The sequence below is a fragment of the Columba livia genome, chromosome 1 (assembly GCF_036013475.1).
Source record: "Columba livia isolate bColLiv1 breed racing homer chromosome 1, bColLiv1.pat.W.v2, whole genome shotgun sequence".
Classification (NCBI taxonomy): Eukaryota; Metazoa; Chordata; class Aves; order Columbiformes; family Columbidae; genus Columba; species Columba livia.
Window position 1 is genome coordinate 33,610,577 of NC_088602.1, and position 13,049 is coordinate 33,623,625.

At 40.2% G+C, this 13,049-nt stretch overlaps 1 protein-coding gene across 1 annotated transcript in view; it reads left to right on the top strand.

The window, feature by feature from the left end:
- The window catches only part of EPSTI1 (epithelial stromal interaction 1), a 66,457-nt gene that overhangs the window by 11,593 nt on the left and 41,815 nt on the right, over window positions 1-13,049 (top strand). The window contains exons 3-6 of the mRNA XM_005501795.3: window positions 1,092-1,175; window positions 4,916-4,989; window positions 5,610-5,693; window positions 11,273-11,346. Of these exons, the coding sequence (XP_005501852.2) occupies window positions 1,092-1,175; window positions 4,916-4,989; window positions 5,610-5,693; window positions 11,273-11,346 (316 nt within the window). The remainder of the gene's footprint in view (window positions 1-1,091; window positions 1,176-4,915; window positions 4,990-5,609; window positions 5,694-11,272; window positions 11,347-13,049) is intronic.

The following is a 13,049-nucleotide window of genomic DNA, read 5'->3' on the forward strand; positions in this document are numbered from 1 at the left end:
AAGAAAATGGACTTCTGAACCAAACCATTATCTTCTTGAAGAAGGAGCTGATTCTGACACTAACAGCAAAGGTGCTGCTGCTCTAGTAAAGGTTTGTTTTCACTTTGTGTCACCAGCGTGCAAGGTCTGAAGCATGCCAGGTATTTCTGCCTTGGATACTGGCAGAAATAGGGCCTCACCAAAACCGTTCTCTGCCCAAGTGCTTGTTTTAAAGGTGAAATAACAAGCTGCTGTCTCGTTTGGGCCTCTTTACAGACTTGCCCAGGAGCTGGCTTTATCTTTTTAGAGGAGAGCTGGTGTTAGTGTCTGATAGCCATGGCCTGCCATTACAAAATATGGTTCATGTTAGTTTCAATAAACCTGAAATTAGTTCTTAGAGCAAGTGAGATATTATACTACTCTAAAACGCAGCTCCTCTTTTTGTAGGCTTTGTGGGCCTTGCTATGAAAGGGACTGTTGGTTTTTTTCCTCTGTCAGTCAATGAGAGAGCACAGTTTAACCAACCAGCCATCCCAGAACATGTGGCTGGTGTCCCTGGCTGTCTTGACTAGACTTCCACTGACTACATTGGGAGCTTGCCACCCATCTCCCTTGCAGACACCATGTTGAAGTGTATTACTTTGAAGCTGGATCATGCATTCCTCTTGTTTTTATTTAGGAACCATTTGATTGGGAGGGAAAATTACTTCTTCATTTTCCTGATGAGGAGTCTTATACTACAAGCATTTCCCTACATGCAGCAGCAACATCATAATTGTAACAACTTCTGCAGGGGTAAATACTGTGGTATTTACCTACAGGTTCCCAGAGGTTAAAAAACAGTCCATCAGCAGTCTTTTAGGTGGCTTTTGTTTTGCTTTTGGGATTGAGTCCTAGGGTTTACTCACCATACAGTCCCAAGTCAGGCAAAACGTTTACCTTGCTAGTGATTCCAGTGACTGTGTAACCTCGTGGGGGTTATCTGCACCCCTCAAGAACCAATTTATCTGTTCTTGGTTGGATCGTCAGGGTTACATACAATTAGCGATACTGCCTGCTTTTTAGTACTGCTTCTAACTTCCATACATTTGTTTCTTTTTGTACCTACACAGTTGCTAAGAAAGAGCTAGACGACCTGGAGAGGTGGAAAGAAGAGCACAGGCCAGGGCGAGTTAAGGTGGTTCCACAGAAACTGGGTAAGACGTGTAAATCAGCTATGCTGAATTGCAAAATTTTATTTTCCAGGACATTTTTCACTTTTTCTCACATGCTACTTATTAAAGAAATTCAGTATCAATAAGGGTTAACATGAGCCTGCTGTTCTCTGTGCTCATTGGTGATCATGGCAGTGAAGATGTTTCTGAAACAAAGCAACATAGATTGTCACCCGAGAAATCTGCCAGGATCAGTTCAGAAAATCTATACTAATATTTGGGAAAAGGAGGTGGATTATCCCTCCTGCTGGTGACTTGTCTGTGGTTGATGTCTGTGAGGGGGTGCGTACTTTGCATTAGTGTGTAGATGACCAGCATGTGTCAGAGATCCTCCAGTTACCCATAAGAAAACTCCTCTGTGTTATGGGCCAGTACCTGTGCTTTCCTGGTGCCTGGCTCCTGAACAGCAATCCCTGCAGCTTCAGGCATTTGCCCGCTAAATGTGCGTGGGGCTCTGTATTGCCCATTTTATAAAAATAACAACAAAGATAGCTAAATGAAAAACAGGATAAAAAGCTACAGGAACTTAGTTCGCACTAAACTGAACTCACACGTTTGATAAGATAGCCAACTTTTTTTATAGACGAGAGGAAACATAATGGATCTCTTCAATCGTAATCACTACAATTTAGTGCTATTTGGCAGTTAGTTTAATTAAAAAATTAAAATGACCAAAAAGAGCTCAAATACACCCCCAATCCTGTACAAAGGATAGAGCTGCAGGTTGTGCTGAAGCAGGAGGAAGTTCATTAGAAGTGCTTTTCAAGTACCAATCTTTGACCCGTCTTGTTTTAGTATCTTTCTTTAATGTCTTTGGCATGAAAAATAGGAGGGAGCTGATGAAACTTGCTGACAAGACAAAACTTGAAAGCATCACTTGTATAGAACATGATGAGGACACTGCACAGCAAAAATGGGATGACCTTGAGGAACTGCATTAATAAAAATGAGACAAAATTCATTCTGACAATGTGAATTATTATAATGATGGCTTTATTAGTTTTGTAAAACTAGAGCTCCTCTTCCTTCTCTTGGCTGCTGTAGGAGAATTTGGGGTACAGAGTGCAGACTGTTGTCTGCTTGACGTGGGAACTAAGTTCTTTTTTTGCTGTACTATACAAGATAAGTTTGGGGTGGTTTACTGTTTATAAAAATAAGTACCAGGTGGGATATGAAGGAAGTTGAGTTGACTCCAACCCAGATTTATTTCTGGGGTCGAGGTGATATGGGTCCCACACATTTGTTTTGCCCTGCAGCCTGAGTCCCAGTTGTTTGCCATGGTGAACCTCCTTTTGCAAGTTGGTGTAATGGCCTGTGTTCCCACTATCATGTGGCCAGACATGCTGTTTGTGAGTTCATACACACTAGCTGCTTCTTGCCTCTGAGTAGTTCCTAGAAGGCATGCGTCTATCCCCACAAAGCTTTTTACTGAAGAGAGTTAAATCTGAAAACAGAAAGTAAGTGTGTGGCGTCTATGCAGAATGTGTGCAGGCTGGCTGCCTGACTGGGGATGTGGCAGCAAACCTGCAGTGATTGAGAGTGTGGGGAGTCTTAACTTCTTCTGGTCCTACTGCATTTAAAATGTTTCTTGGGAAAAAGAGTAAATTAAGGAAGGGGAAAAAAAGGCAAGAGAAAGCTGAAAGAATTCCAGGAGGTTATATGAGCTCTTCAGTTGCTGTCTAGCTGCCACTTAGAAAGACCCCTGGAGACTGAGACACATGCACTATGTTCAGCGCGTCTGAAAAGAGGTAAGGTGCAAAGATTATTGAATCTTGTTATTCCCAGAGGAACAAATTTGGAACAGAAGAGAGCTCATGGAAGGAGAAAAAAAAAATATAAGTGTCATCTCTAATTTCACAACTGTAGGTACTCATTAAGGTAAAAAATATCCTATGGTATTTTCTCGGAGTGATTTTAAGAGGCTACACATCTAGTGCAAATCACCAGAGAATTCTTAAAGCTGAAGTTTCTTAACGCTCATGCTTGTCATAGGGAAATCAGTATTCTGAATTTCAGCTCTGTAGTATTTCACTGGCAAACTTTCAGGTACCACAGAGGGATGAGAGTAATGAAGGATGCAAGTTCCACCCTCCTCCATAAGCAATGAGTAGAGCAACAAATCATGCCTGATAAATGCGACAGCCTCCTTTTTGATCATACCTAAAGCCAGCCACAACATACTCTGAATTCAGTGAAACATTCATCACGTTACAGACAAGCCAGCCTGAATGAATTAAATTAGTCTGAAAGGCTATAGGCAATGGCTAATAATGATCAGTAAAATACTTGCTTAGAGCCAATGTCCTGCAGAACATGCAGGAATGTGCAGTGAACGTGAGTGTTAAATGTTGCCAGTAAAAGGCTAGAGAGAAAGTTCAAGCATCCAAAAATAGCAATTTTAGTAGCAATTTTATTTCCTAGACCCAGGGAGGCAACACTCTCCAGTGCCAGCTGTATGCTTACCTCTACTGCAGGCTTGTTGCTTGTGTGCTGTGTGGCCAGTCTGTCTTAAGAGCTTCATCTTATGGAGTTGTTTCTGGGTGTAGAAATGTTTCCATGCTTAGGGAATTGATCTCCCATTCGCTGAACCTCACGAAAGTACCTAAAGATTAGTTATCTTCCCTTAGTCAGTGGAGAAAGCTGCTTTTAGTGACGGGTGATCCCTCCTGAAAGATCTAGTATAGCTGTCTTACATTTCAGGAACCTCAAGCAGCACAGGCCAGTCCAGCTGTTTCTATAGAATAAACAGTCACATAGTGGGGAACTTCTCAGTAAATCATCAGGTGAAAATACAGCCCTCATCCTCAAAAGGGGGTTGGGGCTGCCATTGTTTTTTTGCAACAACAGAGGGAATGAATTACTGGCTTTCCCAAAGCAAGAAAATACTTTGGAAAATAGTAAAGCAGAATGATACAAGCAAAACTACTCCCTCCATCCCTTAAGACCTATTAGCATTTTCTCTGTGTGGTTGGCTTTTGGGTTTTTTTTTGTTTGTATTTTGTGCTGTATGGTTTGAGTTTTGTTTTGTTTGTTTGTTTTGGGGGTTGTGTTGTTTTGTTTTGTTTCTTTGTTTAAATTGAAGTCTGAACATTCTGGCCACAGCTTTAGATGTTGTCAAAAGAGAGCCTGTGCTTTTGAAAAGGGCACCTTCTGCTACCTAGATGTGAATATAAGGGGTCTGTGGGAAAAGGCTTTGATTTCCATTTCAGAAAGAGGATTCTTCCTTGAGCCACAAGACATTACTTAGAAGATATTCAAATGATAGCATCCCATTAGAGCTGGCAGAGACTCCAAGCTCTTAAATGTGATAAAAAAGAAACTTTTTGGCAATAACATTTCTGACTCCGTGTGACAAACTGAGCAAAGGTGGGGAGAGCTGGATTTGAAAATGAAGACTCATCTGCAAAGCGTGACTGATTTTCTGAAAATGGAATAGTTCTTCAGTAAACTGATCATATACTGCAGGATGTATATGCTGGAAGAGTGGATGGTACAGTGGATGCTCTGTAAATAACAAGCTACTGCCTTTGACAGATGGATAAAATGATCAGAAAGTTCTCCTGTTTGTTCTCTTTAATGTCAGAGAGCTACTGTAATTATGAAAGATTCCCTGTATATGCATACATCCACCCAGTTTTATTGCTGTTTTCTGAAATGGCTTGCATTTGAACTTAAAATTCTCATGCAAAATGTAATTTATACTTTTTTTTTTTTTTTTTAAGGTGGAATGGAATCAGAGGCTCAAGCAAGGCAAAAACAGCAAATGATGCTCATGCAATCTAAATATCAGCAAAAGGTCAGAAATAATAAATTTGTTTGTTTAGGAACTCAGAAAAAAAAAAGCTTTTCATGAAGTATTTCATATGGCTATAAAATAAACTCACAGCTGCTTGACATAGGAAAGTCATGAAACCTGAGGGAAGCAGCAGAAGCTAGAAACGAATGTTCTGCACCAAAGAAAATGAGAAATCTTGCTATAAATATGTAGCAACCCATATAACAGATCATACCTGGAATGATAAGCGATGTAGTTGTAAAACCACTTATATGCTTCTCTATATCTCTAGCATGATGCTGCCTGCATTTCGACTAATTGATCAATGTACCACCCCATCCTGTGCTTATGTAGGAATGTTGTTCCTGTTGTAAAAGGTATAAATTCTTGTAAGTTATCAATCACCTGTGTGATTCCTTGCATGGATGCCCATTTATCAGTCCTAGATTTCTCAGCCTTCTTAAAGACAATATCGGTGCACAGCCTGCTTTATTCAGTGTCTTGTTTTAAGAAGAAATCCTGGAAACTTTCCTCAAACACACTTTAGGTTTGAAAGATGTGCAGTACAGGAGTCAAGGTACCTTATGTGTTCTTTGTGTATGTACATATGTAAAATAATTTTCTATATTTATGTCATACAGCACAAGAGAGAAGAATACATAAGAGCAAAAAAGGCAGCTGAAGAAGCTGAAATCCTAAAAATGAAAGCAATTCAGAGAGAAAAGGTAAATATTGTTACTGCAGAGTTGGCACTGTATGACAAAGTTCATGTCTTGATTTTTGATTTTTGCTGAACTACATGGAATAGGCTAATTGAATGAAATGTTAGCCCTGGATTGCATCAGGGAGTTAGGAAATGCAGTCCTTCTCTGAGTGGCTGCCTGACCTGGTGTTCTTTGGGGCTTGGATGTTCCTTTGGCTCTTCAGAAAATCCAGCCTTTCACTTGCATCTGTACTGACGAGACAGAAAGGGAGAACATCAGAATCAGGATTCATGCTGTCAATGGTGATACGGTTTATATGGTTCACTGTGGCATGAGCTTTCTCTGTAAGACCTGATTACAGTAAGTGGCACACAGACCTTATAGAAATCCATAATTGCCTGCTGTGCACATGGGAGGAATACAAGAAAACCCAGCTTTTCATGGTGGAAAAGGCATCCAAATCACAAAAAAGTCAGTATAGTCTATCTGCCTTGTGCTGAATGCACTCTCAAATTCAGGTGCCCATCCAGTGCTCCTAAGGGCGCACACCCCAATGCATTGCTAGCATGTAAGATCATTTTTCCCTCTGCTATTTGCCATATATTGACACCAATGATAGCAGACTTTTGGATCTTCAGTTTTATTTTGCATCTGTTTGTTTTCTCTAGTTATTCTCACATAGCGTCTTTTCATCCTGCGTGCTGCATAAATCTTGGTAAAAGTTCATTCCTGTCTCCTTGGTGTAAAGCGAGTAACACTCGGTTGAGATTGTAATGTGAAATTTAAACCAAAAAAAAAAGACAAAAAATGGAGGATGATACTTATGTGCACAGTAGTAATGAGAGAAAGGGAAGTTTCAGATTTGCAGGTTTTGTCTCCACAAGAATAAAAATTATCTTTTGTGCAGAAGCTGAAGGCTAATTAAAAAATCATCACTACTAGATGGTGTACAAGGTTATGCATAAACAAAAATAGCCTTAATTGCATCTAGGTAAGGGCTAGTGTGTTCCCAGTCTTTCAGTGGTTAGCATTAATCTTTGGGGATAAACCCATACACAGTAGCTCACAAGGCATTAAATATTATCAGCTCACGTGTATCTCCAGAAGTAATGGTTCACCTATTAAATATATGTTGTTTGCCCATGGCCATTGGACAAGAAAAATGTTTGCAAGACTGCTATAATTTATAGTTACACTTAGAAAATACATTGATGTATCAGTTTTGTTTTCATGCTCTTTAATTTCCTTCCCTTCACTCCCACAGATTATAAAATCTTTATAGATGTTGTAGACAGTAAAATAGTAACTATCAGTTTCTTCTAAAGGAGAATGCAACATCATGGCAAACATCTTTGCCAAACAGACTGTTTAATTTGAATAAATAAACACATACTCACAAAACAAACAAACAGAGGAGCATGAAAGTGAACTCTTAATTTGAATTTGTTTATTTGAGTTCTCTTCCACAATAGTGATGGAGCTCATGAAGATTTCTGCTTGGAAGATGTTTATATACTAAAAATTTGACTCTGTGTTTAAGAAAAGCCTGCTGGAAGCCCACTAACAGGTGTCAATTTTGCTGTCTCACCCTGCCTGCAGCTGAAAGGCTCCCAGGAGCTGAGGATGACGGGAAAGGGATATTGAAGAACCGGTACTGTAGGGCCAACAATGGGCCTTGGTTACCACAGGAGAGGAACTTCATTGTTTTTAAGTACTAGATTTGTAGGCAACTGCCCCCTCAGGGCATCAGCTAAGAGCATGTTTTTCTGCAAATTCACAAGCAGCCTTTTCTTGCTGGTTGGTCTTTGGCTTTCTTTTGCTCAAGGTTATTCATTCAGTAAAAAACAAATTGTCTGAAAGGAGATACTGGCTAGCTGGATTTATCAGCAGGAGCCCTGAAACTTTCACAGCTGGAGACGTACTTTACCACAAATGTGAATGGTGAAGCCCTGCAGATCAGTGCACGATGACTAGAACAGGTGCTGGTACTCAACTCGGTTCTTCCTTGATTGCAAGGATGATGAACTGTAAGCCAGTGCTGCTTATGAGCACAGGATCTCTTTATGTTACTGCTTTAATGCTTGTTTTGCAGCGAGAGGCAGTATCCACGCTTCTGTTATCTTTGTGACCATGGGAAAAATGGGTGTCTGCCAAAGCAGTACCCCAATGTGGAAGGTCTGCCTTACCATCTGTACAAGTCCACCTGCCTGTCTCTGTCAGTCTTTAATTAACCATGAGGTTAGATACTGGAATACCAATGCTCTTGGCATCTGCCTTGTCTGTCTCCAGCTCCCAGAGAGAAGAAAGGTGGATTCTTCCCCCTCATTCTGTGTTCCACGGGACCTGTTTGTGTGAACTAGTACTCGGGTCTCTGTGTGTAGGGGTGAATGGAATTTAGGATCACGTGCACTCCATGTCAGGCAGCTTGTCCTGGGACTGCTTTGATTTGCTTTTTTTGGAAACATTCTGTAACATTAGCCAGGGAGTCCATATTTCTGTATTTGTCCCTAGTGCTGAGATGCATGTCTGAGGTGCAGATAGTGTGAGTACATGGGAAGTAGCATTATTATTATTACTCACTCATTAGTAGCACGCATCTGCAGTTGGGTTTCTTTTGTGCAGCCCTTCACATCGGAGATTTTAACCAGACTGAACCGTAACTTCATTTGTACCTTTTGGATGAAAGGACAGTCAAAGTTCCCCCCAAAAATAAGCAAATGGTTAAAAGCTGGCTTCTTTTTTATTTTTTTTTTTTAAGCTTTCTGCATTTGTGCTCTGTACAAAATAGCCAGTGCACTGGGTGTTTCTAGTTCCTGTCATTCAGTCTCTTTGTTCCTGTTATCCTGCCTTTAACCTTTCCTTGTATATTCTAAATCTTGACTAAATATTAGAAGAGGCAAAAGATCTGAAGTCAAAAGGCTCAGTGTAATTCTACTTCGTGCAATTTTCTTCTGCTCTTAGATTACGTAGTAAGAGTCCTGACATCTTTAGAAACTAACCTATTTAGAATAAGCTGTAATTTCATTTCATTCTTTATCAAATCATGTGCTTTTTAATTTGACTGTGTTAATCAGCATGAATAGCCTTTTTGGGGAATTTGTTAAAACCAGGCACTTTACAGACCTTCTGCTAATGCTTTTCAACATGTTTACCTTCAATATCACAGATGTTCCACTCTTGGCTTTGTTTTTGAAGGTTGTGCCAAATGTGGAGTGCTTTGGCATTGTCTATTGTCATTAGAATGTCCCAGTCTCGTTGCCTGTCATCTGTACACATCCTAAGCAGGGGTCCCAGGGTAAACCTCCATGGTAGAAAACAGTCACACCAGTCACAAGTAAATAATTTCAATATGCTAGAGTTTTCTTCAGGCACTATTCTGGTGGTAGAACAATTGTAGGATATTTCCTTGTTTTTCATCTTGTGGAAAACATAGAGTTATATTGAAGGATTGTATTTATCAAAGTTAATACCACTGTATTCTGCTAGCTAGAAGCTAGACCACAGTGAGCTTTGAGTTTTAAATTTCATGAGCCTGGCAATGTGGTGCTGGAGCTCATGTCAAATGCTTTTTCAGAGGTGAAGGCATCAGCTTTCAGTGTTGAGCAGTGGTGGAGAAAAGCTTGGGAGCTATTGCTGGTGTCCCGCGAGTGTCAGCATCGCCTTTGACAATAATAGATGCCAACAGATTTCCTTTCTTCCTCTTTATTTCCCTGTAAATTGTTAAGTTGCACAGATAGGTGGGGGTATTTTGCCTAAAAAAATAATCTGTCTCTGGATAGAGGGGTTAGGAGCAAACAAGATACCTGTTGAACACTATCAAAATTTACCTATACTGTTGGGTGATATTCCTTACTTTAGTTGTTTGTTTGTTTTAATTGCATCAGTACTTCATACATTCTACAACTGTCTCAGCACATCAAATGAGTGAGCAACAGGACATCTTATTCAGAGATTCATCTTCCTCCTTTTGTTTATTTTTTCCATTGCCTTTTTCCAAATAATAACTTGTAAGTTATTTGCCTTCCAACAGTTTATATTGTTATATAACGTAGTGGCTCTTTTCCTATCTGCAGAGATCTGACAGGATTTTGGTTTTCTTAATCCAATATATGCTGAGGAAGAGTTTGCACTTGTTTTGAAAATCTCTTCCAGACAGTGATTCTTTATCCAATTATAAAATACCCACCCTGAAATCACTGAAGGCAAAGTAGTTGAGTAACTGCCAGTAGAAATATAGTTTTTTTCTGAAATGTTATTATTGATTGAGGGACAAGAAGAAAATTATTGGGGTGAGGGTTACAGCCCTGTTTTTAACAACACTTTCCCCCTCACACACGCACACACACACACACACATTCTACCTGGCCTTGCACAATATCTCCACCCAGGTACAGTGTCAGCTCCCTGATTTGGGGCTCTGACAAAATGGGCCATTCCCATCCACAGCTCCCTTCTCATCACTGCAAGATATTGTCTGAAATTTCCAGGGCACATCATTTAGAGCAATGCCTGGTTGCTGGGTTACTAAACAATTGCTTTTTTCATTTTGGGGGTGGGCGATGAGCAGAGTGACAACCAGAGGCTGCAGTTTGCTCAACTTTAGTCATTGCGAACCTCGGGTGGGAGGTCATGTAGGAGCATCCCCTCACCAACTGCAGTTGGGAGCTTGTGCTCAAAATATAGCAGGGCTGAAATCTCAGTTTGGCACTTATGATTTGTGCTTTTAATACACTGAATTGCCTTTCGACTGCTCTTCCCACTGGACCTACCTACAGCCTGCACATAAAAAAAAAAAAAAAAAAAAAAAAAAAAAAAAAAGAGAGAGAGAGAGAAGAAAAATTGGCTGACCTCTTTTTGGCTTGAATTTAGCTTGAGCAGTTGCAGCAAGTTCTCTATTTCTGCTTTAATATTTTATTCTACTTGAATTTGGAGGGTGGAGCAGCTTATATGAACCTTTCACTGGAAATTATGTGCAATTTTATATTAAAGGACTTAATCACTTACGGGGTATCCAGGTTTCCAAAGGACTTTTCTGTGTCAAGGACTGGGTCAGCTCTTGCACTGGGCATGGTATCTGAAGGAGAATACACTGGTTAAGTATAAATGTCTCCCACTTTCATCCATCTTAGCGTGTATTCAACTGGTCAGTACCTAGTGCTCCTGAAGGCCACAGGTCTATGTGCATAGCTACATGTACTTGTATCACTGCACTTTAGGTGCTGCAAGACTATCAGCTGCTTTGCGGGGGGGTGGCGGCTCGTGGCCTCTACCTTCTTGCTAGGACCAGTGTTGCATCAGTTGTACCAAGACATGGGCCTGACAGTGCTGTGGCATCAGAACTGGGAAGTCTCACAAGGCCATTCATGTGGACAAATGGGTCTGCCAGGAGCACAGTGCAGTTTTCTATTTTGTCTCTCGACTAGGAACTGTTCGGTCATGTCTGAATACTTCTACATTTCAGATTGGGTCACTTCTGTACCCAACTACTGCTGTAGTTGTTTTAAAAAACAGAACATAGGAATACTTGAATTGAAATAATCAATGTATGTTTCTGGCTTACTGGAAATCTCAAGTATGTTTTCCTGTTTTTAATGCTGTAGGCAGAGAGACTTGAAGTTAAAAAAAAGCAACAAGAAATGCAAAGAAGAGAGATGTTCTTTGAAGATCAATATTAGTAAGTAATATTTGAAAATTACTACCTAAAATTCCTCATCTGCTTGTCCTTCTGTTTGGAGGCTGGTGGGGTTTTTTTTGGTGGTTGTTGTGGTTCTTTTGTTGTTTTCTTTTGTCTGGTTCAGGGCTTAGGAAGGGTTTGGCTTCTGTTGCTATTTTTCTTCACTTTTTGACTTGAAACTTTTGACGAGAAGGCAATGGGCACAAACTGAAACACAGGAGGATCCCCCTGAACATCAGGAAACACTTTTTTTTTTTACTGCGAGCATGACTGAGCATGGGCACAGGCTGCCAGCGAGGTTGTAGAGTGTCCATCCTTGGAGACATTCACAAGATCTGGGCACCTGGCTCTAGGTGGTTCTGCTTGAGCAAAGAGTTGAACAAGATGACCTTTGAGGTCCTTTCCAGCCTCAACCAATTCTGTGAATCTGTGAAATATTCCGAGACTCCTCCATGCCTTATTCTGTGAGAAATTTGGTTTAGTAGATTTCTTTTAACTTCTTGAAACATACACTTTGAAATGAAAACTGTGAATTATAGAATGACTTTGTGTTTTCTCTAACTGAATGTGATAATTCAATCCCAGACTAACTATTGAAACAAGGATATAAATTACATCTCCACCTATTTATTGTATTGACTACTAAAGAAATCTAACTCTCATGGAAATAATGCAGACTTGCTTTATTTTGCATAGTTGTACAGATTCTAAACGTAGAGATCTGCTGTGAAGACCTGTTTCTCAAGAATATCTCTTTAATGTCAGATATAGATATGGCTTAACTCCTGACATAACTAATTCCATTGGCAGTGAAGGTCCTGCCTTGCCAGTTCACTCTATCTATTTATTTTTAACTGATCCATAATTATCACACAATGCTGTTTAAGTCATCTTTACCATTTTTATCTTGGGATCCTGAAATTACTCATCTGTGTTCTTAGCATGATTGATTACTCATCCCTTCTCTGTGACCTTTAAAAGAGTCACTTTTGTCCCATGTTAGTAGTTCTGGTTCTTTCATCATTTGCCTGAACTCAGTTCTCTAATGTATAGACATTTTAGTGTTTTCCCATTGATCTCAACCTTTCTTGTCTTTCTCGTTTTATTTCTACCTATTTGGCTTTAGGTACAACTCTTTCCTTAAATACATTGCCAACGTTTTGTCTCTAGATATTTGTATTTTGTCTGCTGTTTGTCCTCTGTGTGTCCCAGTGTGGATTTCCCCACCACACACCTTGATTCCTCAGGATTTCTGAAGACCCTGTGTAGCATTAGGTCTCTGCCTGTTTCAACAGACTTGAGTACCTTCATGATCTTTGAGCCTAAGTCAACAACGTCATCAGGTCTTTTCAGTGCACTGTCCTCAGTTATGGGACTTGCTTTTTTCTGAGGGGATTGTCAAGGTTCTTATCTTCCATTTAATATGATTTTTGTCTTAAGGTTTATGCAGTTATAAACAGAGATACATCTCTTCCTTTCCCTCACCTTCCCTATCTGTACCTTTTTCTGTGTGGGGTGAAATGAATTCTGCTGATCAGCACTTTTTCCATTAAAATTAAGTTCTGTGCTGTCAAAAGCAGGCCCAAAGCCTCTGAAACACCTTCATGTGGGTGGTCCTGAGGTAGTGTAGGAGCTCAGGGTGCCTGGGTACTGAGAAGGAGACCAGCTGGCAGCCGTTCTGTCCACTGATTTAGGAAAGCCTT